Source organism: Merops nubicus, unplaced genomic scaffold, assembly GCF_000691845.1.
Source record: "Merops nubicus isolate BGI_N331 unplaced genomic scaffold, ASM69184v1 scaffold26322, whole genome shotgun sequence".
NCBI classification, from domain to species: domain Eukaryota; kingdom Metazoa; phylum Chordata; class Aves; order Coraciiformes; family Meropidae; genus Merops; species Merops nubicus.
In genome coordinates, this window is record NW_008593237.1 from 583 (window position 1) to 19805 (window position 19223).

A 19223-nucleotide genomic window follows, 5' to 3' on the forward strand; every position below is an offset into this window, starting at 1 on the left:
TGTGCTGAGGACTCCAGAGCTGCCCCAGCACTGCAGGGGGGTCTCCCCAGAGTGGGGCAGAGGGGCAGAATTCCCCCTGGACCTGATGTCCACAACATGAGATTATCTACTTAGAAACAAGCAACCCAAACCTCAGTGGGCAGAGCTGCTCAGAACCTGAGGACATGCCCCACGGCATGGCCTGTGAGAGGGTGAGACTCATCTCCTTGGGAGCTATATCCAATGTGAAGCTGGATCAGTCTTTCAATTTCACAAGCCAAGAGCAACTCCTTGCGGCTGGCTGGGTAGTTTCCTTGTGGATTCTACAAGGACGCCCTGGGGACAGATGTCTGCCCACAAAAAGGACTTTCCTGGAGAAAAGGCTCAGCAAAACATTCACCACAAACCGAACTAGGCACAGGTTTTTGTTTCCTTTCACATGCAGAAATTTTATCAGCCCTTAATTTCTCTGGTATTTCCCAGAAAACAGGTTTCTGCTGAAGCATCAAACAAGATGCGTTAAAAAACTGTTGTAACTTCCTGATTCTTCCTTTCCTGCAGATTTCAAAACACATCACTGAAAGGAGCAAGAACTGTTCTCCCCCCCTACTTTTAAGTGCAAATGGAGAAAACAGTCAACTGCAGAGACAAAATTAAAATCCAAGCTCTCTCTTGCCTCCAAGGGTCTACTCAGAAGCTCCACGGTCCTGACTGGCTTCAGATGGAGCTCTAGGGCTTCAAAGATGACAAGTACCAGAGTAACTCGAACTCTTGGCTCAGAGCCCCGTGGCTCTGGTTGCAGAGCCAAACTGCAGAGCAGTTGGAATTATTCTTAGCACAGCTCAGCGAGTGCCCTCTCTATACCCTCCTAAACCAGAGGACTCCTCCAAATGATCAGGAGAACATTATGGGTCCTGGCACTGACACAAAGAGCAAGTCATATGTAAGGATTGTGGAAGGAGATGTATGTTCATTCAAACTCTGTCCTGAAACAAACGTGGTGTTTTTGAGGACAGGGAGGAGGAGGCAGTGGAGTCAGGTCTGAAGTCTTTGTCTGCAGGCTCAGTAGGCACAGACAGAAGCAGTGGGTTGTGTGGAATGATCCACCTGAAACAGCTCCCCAGAACCATCAAGGACTTACCCCACTCCAACTCATCTCATCCCTCAGACCAAAAGTGTTACAGAAACACGATGGGATTCAGGAAGTTCCAGGGGGGAAGAGAAGCCCAGTAAAGCTTTCTGATCTCCTGCTGCCTGACCAGAGCAGCATGTCCACAAACTACACAACCTCCCTTCTCAGAAGGTTGTTTTGCTAGCACAACACTGGAAACACTAATTAAAACTTTAATTTAAACTATTTGGAAACTGGGGGGGAAAAGAGCCTCCTGTGTAAGGTACTGAACTCTACACATTCATAAAACACACACAGAACCCAAAGACTTTTCATCCTCCCCTCTTCACAGATTTCACAGCTAAAACTTGTGTCTCTTAGTCAAACAAAACTGGGTCATTCCTGGGAGTTTACCTGCTGTTGCTGTTGATAGATGGTAGTTTGCTGGCTAGGGAAGGGGCTGCCCGAGGATGTGCCTTGAGTGGAGAACTGATTGCCATAGGAATCATGTCTGGAGAAGAAACAGATGCGTTACTGGGCTGATCAGACGCACGCTTCACGTTCCCAGTCTCAAGAGCTCTCTAACTGGGAAGAGCTGCTTACAGAACCCGAAGACTTTTCATCCTCCCCTTTTCACAGATTTCACAGCTAAAACTTGGGTCTCTTAGTCAAACAAAACTGGGTCAATTCCTGGGAGTTTACCTGCTGTTGCTGTTGATAGATGGTAGTTTGCTGGCTAGGGAAGGGGCTGCCCGAGGATGTGCCTTGAGTGGAGAACTGATTGCCATAGGAATCATGTCTGGAGAAGAAACAGATGCATTACTGGGCTGATCAGACGCACGCTTCACGTTCCCAGTCTCAAGAGCTCTCTAACTGGGAAGAGCTGCTTGTGGCAACAGCCTGCACAGACCTTTGCTGCTGCTGCTGTGGGTAGCGGCTGGGAGAGTACATCCCTGACTCAGGGGTGGAAGGCAGGATGTTTGGCTGTGGAGTTCCTGTTGCCAAGTTGCCCTCGGGTCCCATGCCGGGCTCCGTCCTACACAGAAACAGAAGAAAAAAACCCCACACATCCCCTTAAATTCACCTGACATGGACAAGGATGACCATAGCAGTGAAGAGCAGGTCACCCTTTCGCAGGAGTCAAGGAGATGAGGATCCCAGCAGGCTCCTCAAGGAGATGAGGCTCCAGCACCCACCTCACTCTGTCGTAAGGACCTCCGTAGGAGTAGTGTTGCCGCTGCCCCATGGCCATGTTACCCATCCCTGGGCCTGCAGCACGATTGTAAGGGTCACCCATACCACTGTTGGGGCCCTGCCCTGAGGACATGAAGGGATCGCTTCCTGGAGCTGAAACACCAAAAGAAGGACCAATAAACACGTCCACCTCTGCCTCAGAAAGGTCTGTCCCACCTCGTGGGGAAGCAGGGCAAGCAGAGGGTCTCCTACAGCACCTTCCAGCCATTAGTGCTCAAGGTGTAAAGGGAGAGGAGCACACGAGGACGTCCTCACCTTTCCTCATACTGCTGTAAGGATCTTTATTTGGCTCGTAAGACATGCGACCCATCATGTCAGAGGTATTCATGCTGGGCTGGTACCCTGGATTTGGAGTCATGGAGTTCCGTTTCTGGAACGTAGGATCACTACCATCTGCAAAGGCATCCTGAAGGCCCACTGAGTTACTCCTGGTTCAAAAAAAACCCACAAACACCGAATTATAGAGGTCCATGACACTCCTCAGGATACTTTTCCCCACGTTCCCTCTCAGGTGTTGCTATCCCCTAGAAGGATCACCCTTCTCCAGCAGAGGCATGAAGAACTGCCCTTCTACAACACCATCCTCAGACCCAATCCCAAAGTAATGGTTATTCACACACAGATGCAGTGTCAGCAATGCTGCTGTTAGCTAACAAGGGGAGAAAGCCATGGAGCCCCACTAGAACAGGAAACTCAAGTCTCCAGCCCTCTGTAGTAAAGAGCCAGGAGTGACCCCAGGTTCACAGCCTGCATCCAGCACGGCAGAAGAGGCTGCAGTGGTTTCGTACCTGATGCCTGGCAAAGGGGGCATCTGACTGTGTGGTGTAGATGCTGGAGTTGGTGGCTTCAAGTCTCCTCCTTCTGCCATGGAGCTGCTGGTGGACTGAGGTGTCTGAGGGCCCTGCATTGAGCCTGAACCCGCTGCAAGAACAGAAAGGTGGTGTGAGCTGCTTCCCACCCTACAAACGCAACCCAGGACCTCCCAGAACATCACCATGAAGAACAGGAAACAAAGGCTCCTTCAAGAAAGAGACAGATGAAATATGGCAAATAAAGAGCAAGGAATTCAACATTTCAAGGACATACTGGGTCAGGCTTCCCAGAAGAACCATGTGCAGCAGTCTGAAGCTGAGAGGACGTGTTTGTTTCCATCACACCTTCATTCTTAACCCCATTCCCTTTTACACATTGTGCTGCCACTGTGCCACTGTGTCCTGTTGCCCAGACTATCTAGCTTCAAAGGTGTTGCTCTACAGTGCACCACGTGGCAGGGAACACTTCTTGCCACGTGAGAACTGCTGACCCATCACCTTCACTTTCTACCTAGGAACAAGGTGGGTTTGAGCCTTTGAGCCTCCTCCTGGAAGTGTCACAATCTCTCTAGTGATGGAAACTCCAGGACGTCAGCCAAAGTCGCCAAGTCACTCTGAACAAGGCTCCTCTGTCTGCTCTGCCCCTTCGAGAGGGGTTAATTCATGCAGGTTAATTCAAGCACCACTCCCAAGGATTCCTGGAACAGGGAATGCCGGAGATGCCGGATCTTTCACTGAATGACAAAACCTGTCCAGCAGGTTCCCTGCCTCTGTACGGGTCGCTTGACGCTGCAGTAAGTTTTCATCAGAGCTCCCAGGCCACCGTGTGTAATCCAGCTGTGCTGCCAGCTCCAGGAGCTCTGCTCTGCCCCTGGATCACCCCGCCAGCGTCAGCTCTCAGGTTCGTAGGCTCCTTGCAGCTGGCAAGAGCTGAACTCTTAATTAATGTTTCCATTAGTTACCATCCCCAGCACCCGATATCCCTCAGCTTCAGCCCTGCTGCTTGATGAGTCATTTCAGCTATTCATTAAAATCCTCCGAGGTCACGTCCAGGGCATGTTTGTTTACACCCCACCTTCCTGGCACCCTGTCCTCTTCTCCACGACTCCCTCCCAGCCCGGGGAGGTCTGGGGAGAAGGAAGGGAGCTCAGCAGGGAGCTTCATTCACGGGCCCTCCCCACCATTCTCCTTCCCTGTCGGGGGGTTCAGCTCCGCTCGCCTCCCCCAGGAACTCGCCGCCCGTCTCCCTCTGTGAGGCTGGCACTGGCAGGAAGAGGCCTCGAGACATTCCCCACGTTGCTGCCATTTGGTGTTTGTCCCCACCCCCTGCTGTCCCTCCCACTCACAAATTTACACACAGTTGGAGCAGGGCCAGCTCCACGCTCTGGGAATCAGAAGCCAGCAGCGGGCCGATTACAGCTCCCCAGGGACACACGAGCAGGAGCCCAAGGAGGTTTGCAGGGAACCTGCACCCAGCACCCACGAGGCCATACCCCGACCACTCTAGCCAGGGCCCATCTTCAAACACTCCTGGTTTTTGAGGATTATGCACAGAAAGCAGCCCTGGCACCAAGAGTTCTACCCAGAACAGCGTCCTGCAACCCCCTTAGATGTTCTGCAGCCTCAAAAGGTGGATAATGGAGAACTGTGCAGTGTGATCCTCAGCACTCAAAGTTCTGCAGTAGTTAGTTTGACAAAACAGGCTAAAATGAAGAATAAGCCAACACCAAAAGGTTATCAAGTCTGCAAAGAGATCAAAGCACACATGGGATTGACAGAGCCCTTCATCCAAATGAAGGGACTTCAAACCACTCCACTGCTGCCTGCTCGGTTGTCAAACAGGGAACTTATTCTCCATAAGGGTGATTTGCTGGGAGAAAGGACTCTCTGTGTGTGCAGCTCTGGAGGATGCTGCTTCAGCAGGGCCTCCACAAGCCCCTGGACCTCCAATGCTCCTCTAAGGCTCCTAGTCTGGAGCTGGGGTTGAGAGAGTTTGTGTCGTGCCCTGTGCCTTCCATTTCTGCTGATCCAGCAATGATCAGAGAGGAAGAGAATGATCCAGGAAATGGTCCAGAAAAGAGAGAGGAAGAAAAAGAAAGTGAAAGAGAAGCACAGACATGCTGAGTGATATGGCCTAAAGGATCAGAGCAACCAATCATGCTTCAGTGCTGCCTCTGCACAGTCCGATTCGCTGAGGTCTCAAGAAAGACCAGTTTAAATACAGCACAGTCCTCTCAGAGCATCAATCAAGCCTGCAGACAAAGTCAATACAGCTTCACAAACATGCAGGGTTTGGGATAGCAGCCCTGCAGGCTCCTCCTCCTGCACTGAAGCAAGGGATGACCTGTACCTCAGCCCAGAAGGCAAGCTCGCAACCTTCACTTACCACCACAGGAGCTAAAGCAAAGTTAAAATTGATGCACTGTTCTGACAGGCATCTAGTGCTACAAGAAGTTTTACATGCCTCCCTTAAAGGCTCAGCCCTCTCCAAATAAACTCCAAATGCTTATCTCAACATCTCTGTTCCACTGCCTAGTATCTCAGGGGGAGGGAGGGGGGACAAGAAAGAGGTTTTGGAAAACAAGCAGGAATGGATTTTTGGTCTAGCTGAAGCAGAACTCAGACACCACTTTAGACAGAAGTTTAGTCTAATGACACAGAAGTTGCTTTATCTTGCAGAATACACCAACGTTGAAGCTACACCCAAAGAGGTTTCCTGCCCAGTGAGGAGATATGATTTAGTTCTTTAAAAAAAAACAGCACTCTGTAAACTGAGAGGATAGATAAATGTAGTTGCCAACAGAATATTCGGACAAGCATGCTGTAGAGCAAGGGCTTCAGGGGGCTGAGACAACTGCAGCACAATCAAAAAAGGGCTCATTATTCCACTCCTTGGGAGCTAGACAAAGATGATGCCAGGTTTCAGAACCAAAAAGGCATTTTCTGCAAACACTACAGGAACTTCAAAGCAGGCAAAGTTTTTATTTCACCTACACGAACAGGCTCCTGACCAGAAAAAGCATCTGAAGGTTTTACTTATAAGAAAAACTGGAAAACTGAAGCTTTAAAGTGTTGGCAAGTTCAGCAGCAATTCAAGTGCTGAACTAGATGCAAATGAGACAGAAATGATCAGACTTTCCAAAGACTAAAGAGTACAGCACGCACAGCCAGCCTGGACTTCTGTTTGTTTGTTCAACAGATCTGAATTGAACACTATGCTTCAATACTCAGAAACCAGAGCACCCCATCAGATATGAACCAACAGCACAAGCTCATTTTAAAGGGCTCGAGTTCTAGAGCATCCAACTTGTAACAGGCTCCCAACGCTCTCTGTGCACAAAGCCTCAGGAAGTCCTGCTGAGGGTGGGAAGGAGGAGTTCAGGAGGAAGTTGAGTGCACACCCACATCAGCATTTACTCCCAGGAGGCAGCACTTGCCTTGTCAAAACGAGCAGAACTTTCCTAGCAGGTCCCCAAAGCTAAGCAGTGACAAGGACTGCTGTCAGATCATGGGGAGGTCCCCTCACAGGGCTAACTCCAGGCTTCCCTCTCCACCAGATGCTCTCTCCTAAGGCAGGGATGCAGCACACAGAGGTGTGTGTATGCAGCTACATACTTATTTTTATGTTTCCCTTTTTCTTAAACAGTACAGGACGTGGGACACACACAAACTGAACTATCCCAAGGGACCTGTGTCACTCACTCACACGTCACAAAGTGTTTAATCTACACAACCAGAGAGCATCTCATCAGGCAAAGACAGGGGGGGTTTGTGGACATTTGGAACCAGGCTGGCCCACAGCATGTAAGTGTCAGAGATCCTCTGGTTGAAACATTCACTGCACCCAAACTCACCTGGAGATGGAGGCTGTATCTTAGTCTGAGACTTCTTTGAATCAGCAGCTGCAAAGATATCTGGAGGGGGGTCTTCACCTCGCTCAATCTTGCACTCGAAGGCATACAGACACTGGATGTACTGCTTCTTCAAAGAACTAGCTGCACTGCTGGACGTGCCCACGTTGAGATTTGTGGCTAACTCACGCCACTTCTTGTTCTTGTTGACCTGCACAACCAAACAAGAGGCTCTCAACTCAAAATCCTCCTCCAAGATCTTTTCTGGGGAGAAATCGGCACTTCCCAGCTAATAGAAAGGATGCAATAAAGGCTAAGCAGAGCACATATGGTTGTTTTCAAAACCCAGAACTAGACAAACCCCTTCCCTTTCTGCAGGAAACTTTTCAAACAGAGACAGATTGCAAATCAAATCAGTCAGATCAGCTGACAGCCAGATGCAAACACAGTGTCACCCATCTTTGCACTGGCCAAAGCAGGGAAAAAAAGCACTTGAACTGAATCCCACCAGTGTTCTCAACCAGACAGTGGGTGAGCAGACACGTGGCTCACTTAAAAGATGATTTTAAGCATCATTTAAAGGATGGTTTTATAAACATGATTTAAAAAAAATTAAAACAAGATAAACACAGTTATATGGGAAGTTGTGGCTTGCATCTAGCTACAAATCTGGCTGGGAACTGTGCTGTCCCCTGGCTTGTGACTGAATGCAAAGCACACTGGCTGCTGGACACTCACCTGAGTCAACCCTCCAATCTCCTTCACTGAGATGTAGAGCCTGTAAAGGTCCAAGGGTTTCCTGCCCACTGCTGGGAGGTTGGTCATGCCCATGGCCTTCTCTTCAGTGAAGGCCAGGTAACGATCCACCCAGATCTTCCTCTCAGGCTCACCACCCAGCTCGTAGAGTTTGGTGATCTTCTCATTGGTTGTAGTAGAAGAACTGGACTTCTAGGAGAAGGAAAGAGATATCAGGACTGAGCAGCACAAAGGCAGCTAGTTCATATCCCAGAAGGATCCAAAGAAAGTCAGATAAAAGTTCAAAGTTCTGCTGTTATACTGAGAACAGCTTTATATCAAACCCACACTCATCTCAGATCAACCTGAACCAAGCATTATTCAACAAAGGTGTCACAAACCTGTCTCTCCTCAGGGAATTCACAGAATCTGTATTTTTTGAAGTGTTACATGAATGCTACAGAAGCCAAAAATCACAAGGAGACTTTGCAAAGAGCCATCTCTCTAGACAACAGGAATTTAGGAATTCCTGAATAGGCCAGAATTTGGAGTACAAGATTAGTTATGAAGTGTGAGTATCTCACACTAGTTCCTGCACATCTAATTCACCAAATTGTGTGACTGTGAGAGGTAAAGCCTGTGGTCCTGAACTTGGCCTTGCTTCCCACAAGTGTCTTCATGTAGTGCTGAGCAGGTTATTTTGTCTTTCTCCACGTGGATCACTTGGAGTACAGGCAGAAATGGTTTGGGCATTCCAAATGCTTACTTAAAGATGAACTTCCAAAGTAGAAGTGAACTTCAAATCTGATCATGTTCTAGATGAACCAACCCCTACTCCCAAGACCGAGTGTATCCAGTAATCAAATGCTTACTTAAAAATGAACTTCCAAAGTAGAAGTGAGCTGCAAATCTGATGATGTTCTAGATGAACCAACCCTTACTCCCAAGACCGAGTGTATCCAGTAACATGTGAGTTAATCCTTGACCAGAGCAGACCAGGAGGACACAATAACCCTTATTTGTAGCTTCTGTCACCTCCTAGCCCAAGAGCATTCCACTACTTGTTTGTCATAAATAGAAAGGCAGATGCCAAAACACATGAGCAGAAGTGAGAGATCTTCTGAATCTTCTTGCAGACTGCTGGTGGTGGAGGCATCAAACTTGCAGAGCATTTATTTTCCTTCCAGCAGCAAAAGAGGAAACTACAGGCTCAGAAACTGCTTTTTTGGCAATTCTTCTGAAAGCAGCAATGCAAAGAAAAACACTCCCTGAAGAACTTGTTTGCCTCCTTCTTCTGGCTTTAATACAGGATTAGTAACAGGTTGGTTTGTGAAACTACTGGAACACTTTAGTGTCCCACCTGCCAGCTCAGAGGTGATAACTGACCAGCTCCAACCCTACACCCAGGAACACACTCCAGTTTGTTGACACTTCTATTGGCAACTTCACTGGGTCAAGTGATAAATTCCTAATACTAAACTGGTTTGCAAGTAAAACTGATCACTCCCAAAGGACTGGGAAATGCTCCCCTTCATTTCTGCCCCGTTTATGTTCCCAGAGTAAAGCCCTCAACTGTCTGAATTTTCCTGATAAATCCTGAGGAACCTCTTGGAACCACTGGCACAGTTCAAGCAGAGCCAGGGTAACACATCAAGTCTGATTCATGTTCAGTCTCCTTACACTGAGTGCTTCAACTCCATGGTCTTTGCCTTGACACTTCTGATTCAAGCACAGTCTAATTAGCTGCTTGTAGGATCTGGGGACTTCAATGAGGCTGACCCAAGAGGTGCATCTGTTCAGGTACCTTCTCCCCAGCTAATGAAGGCAAGACTAGCCCAGAATTGAAACAAGAACATTTAATAAGATGTGCCAGGCATCCATCAGAAATTCTGAACAGAAGCTTGAACTCCTAAGTCCTAAACAGGGAGGACATGTAAATTCTGATAGAAAAGTCCCTTTCCTGGCCTTTCTGAGACCTAGCTGGCTGGGGATGGCAGAGTTCAGGTTCCTCAACAACACCCTCATTAACATACATGGGTATTTAGAGGTTTATTGCAAATACAGCCAGAGCCCACTCCAAAACACACATACACAGGTTTCAAAACACTTATTTTCCCTATGCTTCAACAGCTAACAGATCCCAAAAGAGGATATCTCACTCACTCACCACACTCCTGAGATAGAACCCTGGTCACAAGCACCACTCAGACCACAGACTACAAGGACAACCACACTAATGAGAAGTCTGCTCAGGGCAAGGAGCACAAATCACATCAGGTTTCTCTCAGGAACCACACTCACTACTAGACAGAGGCACCATTCAATCCCAGTTAACACACAATGGTTTCGCTTCCCTGGATGCTGAACAGAATGGGTCATTAAGAACAAAACCCAAAACATTTTACCTTTGACTTGGATTCAGCTTTTGGTGTCCCATCTGCCTTATTGTTCATTTTAGTTGCAGGTGTTAACTTGACGTCCCCCAGACCCATCATTTCAGGGCTTGCTGCCATCCCTAGGAAGTTACAAGAATCTTTAACACCCATTTTCAGTCCAGTCCCTGAGACCAGTGGAAAGCCCCAGAGGCAGCACTGCTTACCTGCAGAGTTGTTGGCCATGTTCCCCCCCATTGGATAAGGTGGGCCCTGGGGGTTTATCATCCCAGCCATGCTGTTAATTCCCTGCCCATAAGGAGGTCCAGTGCCCATCATTCCCCCTTGATTCATGTTGGGATAACCAGGAGGCCTGGAGGAGGCAAGGGAGAAACAAGAGGCTTACTTCAAATACTAGAGATCTTGTCTTCTAGGGCAGCAGGTTTGCTAAAAGAAACTTTCTCTGAAGGAAGCAGAGTAGTGACTTTCTCCAGCTCTTTTCCAGCAAAAGACCTAAGATTGGGTGTTCTTTTAAAGCTTAGCTACCCTACAGCCTCAGCCTCACTCTCCAAAGAAAATGGGATGCAAACCATGTTGAAAATGGGACTTCAGTTCACTTCTGAACATTTTTCATCCTTAATCTTGTTCCATTACAACCCCAAAACTAACTTCTCAGTTGTTATGTTGCCTTTGCAGGGAAGAACAGATCTGCAGATTCTGCAGCTCTCTATGCTTCAGAGAGATACATGATTTCTGCAGATCAACAGTGGAGTTCTCAGGCCACACTTAATTATCTATCTTTATTTCTCTCCCTTTTCCCTTTCTTTCCCACCCATACAAGCTCCTTTATTTTACATATATCAGAAAACCTCACCTACAACTAGCACTCAAACGTGTTACTCAGTGGGACAGGCTTTGATGCCTTTATTGGTGTTTGGGAACTTGAACTCTTGGCAGTCACTGGTACCATCAGACAGGAGATTGCAGAAGCAGCCCTTAAGTCAGGATAAAGAGCACAATGCTCAGTCAGACAACAAATGTATCTAACAGCTCTACTGGAGGAACCTGATTTATAAGCCTGTTAGTTCATGGCTGTCATGGCATTCCAGCAGGCCACATACATCTACTCTTAAGAGTAAAATAAAACCCAAAAATCCTTCAGAAAATAGCTGCAAAGCTGAGTGTTGAATTCCAACTCCCTTCCCCACAGCTGCTCATCAAGGGCCTCACTACAAGGAGGACACTGAGGACTGAGGCACAGCCAGAGATGGGTAACAATGCTGGGGAAGGGTCCAGAGCCCAAGTGTGGTGAGAAGCAGCTGAGGGAGCTGGGGGTGCTGAGCCTGGAGCACAGGAGACTCAGGGGAGATCTCACTCTCAACAACTACCTGAAAAGAGGCTGGAACTATGTGAGGGTTGGGCTCTTCTCCCAAGGAACAAATAACAGGACAAGAGGAAATGGCCTCAAGTTGCCCCAGGGGAGGTTGAGGTTGGCCCTGAGGAACAATTTCTTGCCCTGGAGGGTTGTCCAGGGCTGTGCCAGGCTGCCCAGGGCAGTGGTGGAGTCCCCACCCCTGGAGGGGTTTCCAAGCTGTGGAGATGTGGGATGAGGGACACGGGGCAGTGGGGACCTGGCAGGGCTGGGCTAACAGTGGGACTTAATGGTCTTAAAGATATTTCACCTCTGAATATTAAAAACTCCCTGAGCATGCTGTTGATGATTATTCACATGCTGCCTGTCCAAGCTTTATGCTCTTCCTTTTTTAATACTCAAGACTGACGAAGGCATCTCCAAGGAGGCCAAACCTTCCCGAACTCTACATTCAGGATTACCCCAAATTCGGGTTATTCCACCCACAGCTCTGGATGTGGACCTTTCAAAGTCAGCTCTGACAGAGAGAGGGGACCCTAGCAGAGAGCAGGGGAGACCTCCCTCCTCACCTGGTCTGGATGGAGTTGGCAGCAGCGTGCATGGCGGCGGCGGCCGCCTCCTGTGCTTTGCGGTTCATGCCGCCGGGCGGGGGGCACATCCCTGTGCCCACCTGAGGGGGCATGTTGGCCATGTTGGGTCCATACGGCCTGTTCCCCATGGTGGCATGGCTCATCCTGCCCGGAGGAAGCCCGCTGTAGGGTGGCACACCAGTCTGCCCGTGCATCTGGCTCCCTGCTCCCATGGGGTTCATGCTTCCTCCCATTCCCGGACTGGGGTAGTTGGCATTGGACATAGCATTGTAGTTTGGCTGCCTGGGATAACCTCCTGAGGAGATAAAAAGAGGGGAAGACAACAACATTCAACTAGTTAAGTTTATGAATCACCATAAAAATCTTCTATCAGCAAATATTTAAAGATCACTAACAGAGATGAGGGGGAGTGTTAACACCTCAACAAAAAGTCAAAGTACTTGGCTATAAGCCACAGAAAATGTGTTTTGACATAGCCAAGTAACAACATGGGATTCAAAAGCTGCCTGAAGCTCTCCCAAACCTCAGACCAAGCAGAGGGAGCTTAGTTGTCCAGGATGGGATGTAAAAAGCTCATTTAACCCTTTCTAAACCACTCATTTTTCTTCCCTAAAGGGAATGGGCCCTTCCTATCACACAGGATATACAACCTACATCTTTTTAGATGAGGAGGAAGGATCCTACATTTTAAAAGTACAACAAGCTCTGAAAGGCACATATTTCAAAGTCATGACCAGGTTGGATGGAGCTCTGAGAAACCTGATGTAGTGGGAGGTGTCCCTGCCCATGGCACAGGGGTTGGACCTGGGTGATCTTTAAGGTCTCTTCCAACCCAACCCATTCTTTGATTCTATCAATCTCAACATGAACAAAGCAGTTTCTTCCACCTCATCAGAAGCACAGTTTTGTTACCCACACATTCAGAGAGGACAAGTACAGTTTATCAAAGACAAGATGTTCTAACAGAGAGAGGCTTTTTGTATTTGCTGAGCTCAATTCCTACCCTGAGGAGCTGTCTGTGCCTCACCTTGAGGTCCATACTGTCCACCCTGGGGTCCGTAGCTCCCCATGGAGTTCTGCTGGTATGGCCCCATTCCAGCATGCATCTGTCCTCCAGAAGACTGACGGGGAGATAAGGCTGAGCCAGGCTGGGGTGAGCTGTACTGGGGCATCTGAGGATTCCTCTGCATGTAACCTGGTCACCCAGTGAAGGAAGCAGACAAGCATTAGCACAAAGTATCCAAAGGTGCCACTGGACACACATGTTCTTAGTAACAGCAACCCCAGGACTCACTAACAAAATCCTTCCAGCAACTGCCTGGACAGATTTTACAGTGGTTGCTGTTAAGGAGCCAGTGCTATCTGCTGAGATAACACATCCAATTTCCTGGTTTGGCCAGGAAAAAAACCCACACCTTAGTGTCACAGGAGCAGACAGTATGACCTTGCAAACCCTAAGGGCTTCTTGGATTTTGTTTGTTTTCTCATGGTGACAACTATAAAGCTCCAGTGACAAGAGCTGAAATTTTACCAGCATTTCTCTCCCTCCTGCCCTGATTCTCTTTGAGGTAAGAGGCATTCAGCATTGTTGCAAGCATCCCTCATTTTGAATCTTAAGGTCATGGACCTTGGACAAGCAACGTTGACAGAAAAGCATGTCAAAAACCAGAGAGAACATATTACAAGCCAAACTACCAGCGTGGGTGGAACATTCAGAACCCCAACAACCAGCAACTGTTGAATTTCCTGCAAGGTGCCTGAACATTCGCAGCCTATAAACCTGGGGCAGGGTTTAAATGTTCTCTCACCATCGAGTCATCAGGCCAGGTAATTTTTCCTTACACATTTAGCTTTACAATTACATCTTTTAAGTCATGCCACACACCTCGATCTGGAGCTATGCTTGACTGGTTCATGGAAGGATGCATGATACTGTCTGACTGGCCACTGGGCGGTCGGGGTGGCATCTGATTGCCTAAACCACAGAAAGGAGAGTGGTTAATCACCAAAATTTGACACCACAAAACCCAGGAGGCCAGAGTATTAAACACCAGAACTACAAACAGCTTACAGAGAAGGGTATGGACACCACAGGGAAGGAAAACAAGAGCAAGGTTGGTCATGTTAATGCAGCAAAATCACAGTACTGGTTTACCAGCCATCTCACCCATCTTACAGACAGTTTAAAGGAGACAAACGAGATCACAGGACCTCAGTGACCACCTAGCACTGACACTGGCCAGGTTAGTTTACTCTCCAGCTGCATGAGGCAGCCCCATGGAAGATCAACATGTGCTGAGCAGCATTACCTGGTACTGCAGCAGGTGAAAGTGGACCAGAGCGGGACTGAGCAACACTAGCTGGAGATCCAACTGGGGATGGGGAGGGTCCTCTGATGCCTGGCAGGTGAGGAGAGGTATGTGGAGAGAAAGGAGACTGAGCTGGGTTACTCTGCTCTCCTTGACTGCTGGAAATCCCTGATGTGCTTACTCCAGGACTCAGGGCTCCTTCTGTACCCATGGGTAGATCATCTATTGAACCAGACAGGTCCTGCAATACACAGAGAAACAGATCAGGCAAAAATCAAAAGACATGGGACTGTTCTCTCACACACCACTAAGAAAGAATGTATTTCTCCCTCAGGCACACTACAAACAGCAATCAATGAACTCTGTTTGTGTTACTGTCAGTAACGAAGGCTGCTGCAGACTGAGGTAACTGCCAGATGTGTCTTATCCTGCTGCCAGTCTCTGAGCCCCAGAGTTCTTCGTTGGTTTGCCCAGTGTTTGCTGATGGTCCCAGCAACTGGATAATTCTCCTACTTTCTTCTCTGATTTCAATTTAGAGGTGAGAAATTAAAGAATGCATCAGCAATACACAGAAAACTGAAAACAGAGGAGAGAGTCCATGTGATCGTGGCTTGGAAGAGAAACGTGGCTCAGCTTCTGAAAGACAGAAACTCCTGCCTCACCATAATTAATTCATAAACCTCCTATGAGCTGGGAAACTACTCACTTGAGATGGATAAAAACAAACTAAACACAGATTTAAAAGAAAACCATAAAATACTCTTCAGGGTTCCCACTTCCCTTTCTTCAAAGATAGCAACAATTAGCAGTTACAGTATCAGCCTTTGAAGTTCAGCTTCTCTTGAAGGCAAGGCTGGAAAATACCCTCCCCACTGCACCTCTCACCCTGAAGAAGCACAGAAAGTGTAAGCACGTTGCAACCTCCAATTGCCAGAGTAGCAACTGCAAAGGGACAGCTCTAAAATTCAGCTGGCAAGTCTGAAAAACGGGGATGCCTCCAAGAAGAGGACGTGCAGATCCAACACACACAGTTTTACCAGCTCTTTGATAACAAGGGGCACCAGCTCTTCAGGCTTCGCCTGGAGTAAACAGCTAACAGGCCTGGAGTAAATAACTAACTGTCCAAGGCAAAGTAAGTGATGATGCATTTGAACAGAAAGCTGGAAGTTACAACTTCACCAGCAATGAGGTAAAATCTCTACCAGAGATTCAAAGGATGAGAGCAGGTGAGGAAGTGGCCAACCAGAGCTTACCAGGACTTCACCTAACCTCTCCAAGACTTCCAGAGCAATCAACCCTGGATCAGAGAAGTTCTGGCCATGAGCCCCAGAGGCATTTCTGATAACTCCCTCTGCAGAGAATTCAGCTGACCAGCACAAACAGAGCCAAACTCATTGAAAACACCAGGCAGAAAGGCCAAGCCAACTGATAAATAACGTGGACACCCTGGTCTTGTTTACACTGCCTGGATGATGCCTCGTTTAGGAGCAGCTCAGGTGATACTCTCCCAGCTCTGTGCAGTGTGGAAGGGCCTCAGGCATGGGATACTGCAAATTTATCAGCCTTCAGAAGCAAGCAAGAGCTGTACTGCTCCACAGCACCTGCCTGCCAGGTGGTGTGTGAAGAGGCTCTGACAGCATGTCCTCCTCATCCAAGCTGGAGACATGTCACCACATCCTCAGAAGGGGAAAACTGGAGCTACTGAAGAATAAAACACAACCCAGGAGATCTCCAACCAGCTCATCACACTGGTGGGACAGACAGGGACGTTCAGAATGGGAGCACTGGCCATCAGCTGCAGCACCTCCAGCTGTCTGCTGCAGCAGGACAATGTTGTCTATTCTAACAGCAGAATTTGATCAAAATGCTTCTAACAAATGCCAGCAAATGCTCTGTTTGGGCTGAAAACACCAGTCACTTGGTGAGATGCCTTAGTGCAGAGCATGTCCTTCCTCCTTTTCCATTACTGCTCCTGTTTGAGAGATCATTTCCTGCATGATGGTCTCAGAGGTATATTTGTTTACTGCTGAAGCATTATCTTCCTGAGAAAAAAGAGCAGCTTTGTTTTATTTCAACGAAAGCTAAAAACTGCAGAAAAAGCCTAAAAATAGTGTCTAAGAGCTCTTGCAATTTTCATAACTATTGTAACATCAAAAGCATTGCTCCTTTATGCAGCTACTTACTTTTTCTCCAGGACAACTTTCGACAAACCCCACATTCCTACTGCAGAAACCACCTGAAGCAGGAGTAAGGAGACAATATTTCCAATATTTTGCATTAAAAAGGATCAACCAACAAAAACAAGAGCAAAACATCTCTCTCCCTGGGACTTGCTGCATTTAACTTCAGCCACTGGTGTGAGATACACACCTAGATTCCTCTCCAAGTCAACAAAGAGACCAGAATGTCCAGAAACACATTCAGTCCAAACTAAAATTGGATGGAAACATTGGTATTTCCCTTAAATGCATGAAGGTGCTGTTAGTCTCTATCAGCCAGGTGCATCCAAACACCACTTTCACCACCACTGAAATCAAGCTGGAGGCCAAAACCCTTTGCAGCTTCAACACCTCCACCACTGTGAGCTTATGTGGATATGGTGTTTGAGAGCAGTTAAACCTCCAGACCAGAGGGGCAGAGTCTACAAAGGAAAAAAAGGCTCAAAAGAAAAAAAAAATTTATAAAAATGTACACCTGAGACAAAGTATTGGCATGAAAGGACAGATACAGAGCAAATATGTGGGGTGAAATGGGGAAGTTTCCTTCCATTATCAGGGGTATAAGTGATGTGCTTCTCCAGGAGGCAAGAGGTTTGTCTCCAGGACCTGAGGACCTGTCTGCTACAAGGTACAAGCAACATTCACAGATGAACTGGGCAGACTAAAGAGGATCTGACTTGGTAATGCCAGGCACGAAAATCTCTGCAAGATATAAAATGAAGCAAAGTTAAAAACTGTTCGAAAATTAACTCCTGAGGAACTAGATAACAATCTGTAAAGCTGATGTCTTCGACCTTGCCTGTGCATCAAAGCTTAACCTAAGTACTGCAAGTCATTTAAAAAACATTCAGTTTTAATTAAGCAGGTTAATGCAGAGTTGCTGGAGATGAGGAGCCAGGGCCCCTCTGCATTGCTGGCATACCATCAGGGACCTCACCGAGGAGCAGGAGGCCTTCTAGCCATGGGGCTCTGCATCAGATGCTCAGATCATCACATTAACCAAGTTAAAAGTGAATTACAGCTCAACCTTTCCTGTACCTTAGAACATGAATTCAAACAGGACCATAAAAATCAAGCAACTCATAAAGTGACTTCCAGCTCTGAAGGTCTGTACGTTCTATGAATGCCATCAGTAAAATCATTTCCCAGCACACAAATGCTCTGCCAGCACAATGGCATTTTCTGAGAGTTTTATTCAGCAGGACTGAGTTTCTCAGAAGTGAGACTCCTGTGCAAGGGGAAGGAGAGAAACAGGGACTGGGATGTCCAAGTGCAAGCAGCTACCTGGTAAGGAGCTGTTTTTAACCTATCAAGTTATTTTCTCAGGACGCCAACCACCAAGGTTTGGTTATTTTTCTTCCAAAGGACATCCTCCAGCTCTGATGTCCCATTTACTCAAGTGCATCACAAACCAGGGGAGAAAGAAACCTCTCAATCTCTCTACAGACTGTTTTAAGAACAGCTGTAGTAGAGAAGCCTTTAAAAAACAGCAAAGCTCACTGAAATCACAGAGACCTGCTGCCGTCAGCGGGTTCTGGACCAAGCCCAAGAGGAGAGGGCCAGCGAGCTTTTATTGGCCTCCCACAGAGCATCAGGAGGAGACCTGGAAAGACACGGCAGCCCCAGGAGAAGGGCTCTCCTCTCCCCTCCTCCTGGAGAGCACAGCCAATCGAGCCCAGACGGGAGGTGAGGCTCCACAGCAGTAACTCTGCCAACTTGAAGGAAACGTCAGGGTCTGGAGAATTTCCTCACGTGTTTCCAATGTGGTTTTTTATGCGTTTTATTGCTCATCTGCCATGCAGATCAAAAACGCTGGAGGGATTCCAACTATTTCACACAGAATCTCACACTCCAGGCTGGCTGCAGCCCCAAAGCCTGAGTTTCTTCACTTGAAATACTGCCCAGTGTTATTTTGGGATGTGACCTGATAGCGGAAGCCCACGGGGACCCCGGGACGATAACCGTTCCAGCTGCGACTGGTTGCCCAGCCCTCACTGATGCCAGCATGGGTTTGTCAGGACTGCTGACAAACAAGGACTCAGCAGCTAACACCTTCTTTTCACACCACAACAAACCCATGCCTGAAATCACACAAGCTGGTACCCAAAGGAGGGGGCAGGGGAGTTCAGCTGTCTCGGGGAAAGGGCTGCAAGTCCTGGCATGACCAGCACAAGGGAGCTGGTTAGATGATGCTGGAAAAGGCACGGTGACTTTTCCAGGAGAAGAGTTACCACCATTTCACTATCTGATACAAGCTCATTTGTTAAACAAACACAAAGATGAAACAACCAAGAAATACTTAAGATCAAGGTAACAAAACCCCAGAGGAGAAGAGATTCAAGGCTCCACTCTGGCCCACCCCACTGATCTGGAAGAGCAGGAAGACTGACCAGAAAGCAAACTGATCTCCTCGCTGGGGACTGCAGCCTTCCTCTGCTACTCCCCTGCCCATCCCTGACCTAAGTACATGTGAGAAGTGTGGGGGAAGAGGGGAGGAGTGCAGGCAGGCTCTGACGATTGTCAGCACTACCAGATCACTAGATAGCACTCAAGGAAATTATGATCAAGACGAGCATGTGGTGGAGCTTATAAATTCTGTAAGGCCAGTTGTTTCCATAA

At 47.8% G+C, this 19223-nt stretch overlaps 1 protein-coding gene across 1 annotated transcript in view; it reads right to left on the reverse strand.

Moving 5' to 3' along the window:
- LOC103768260 (AT-rich interactive domain-containing protein 1A-like) overlaps positions 1 to 19223 on the reverse strand; it is a gene marked incomplete at its 3' end in the record, with an annotated part of 32747 nt that overhangs the window by 579 nt on the left and 12945 nt on the right. The window contains exons 4-16 of the mRNA XM_008935401.1: positions 14386 to 14626; positions 13962 to 14051; positions 13104 to 13271; positions 12056 to 12371; positions 10342 to 10487; positions 10148 to 10257; positions 7746 to 7955; positions 7011 to 7218; positions 3133 to 3265; positions 2600 to 2772; positions 2287 to 2437; positions 2001 to 2126; positions 1793 to 1889 (exon numbers count right to left, since the gene is read on the reverse strand). Of these exons, the coding sequence (XP_008933649.1) occupies positions 1793 to 1889; positions 2001 to 2126; positions 2287 to 2437; positions 2600 to 2772; positions 3133 to 3265; positions 7011 to 7218; positions 7746 to 7955; positions 10148 to 10257; positions 10342 to 10487; positions 12056 to 12371; positions 13104 to 13271; positions 13962 to 14051; positions 14386 to 14626 (2169 nt within the window). The remainder of the gene's footprint in view (positions 1 to 1792; positions 1890 to 2000; positions 2127 to 2286; positions 2438 to 2599; positions 2773 to 3132; positions 3266 to 7010; positions 7219 to 7745; positions 7956 to 10147; positions 10258 to 10341; positions 10488 to 12055; positions 12372 to 13103; positions 13272 to 13961; positions 14052 to 14385; positions 14627 to 19223) is intronic.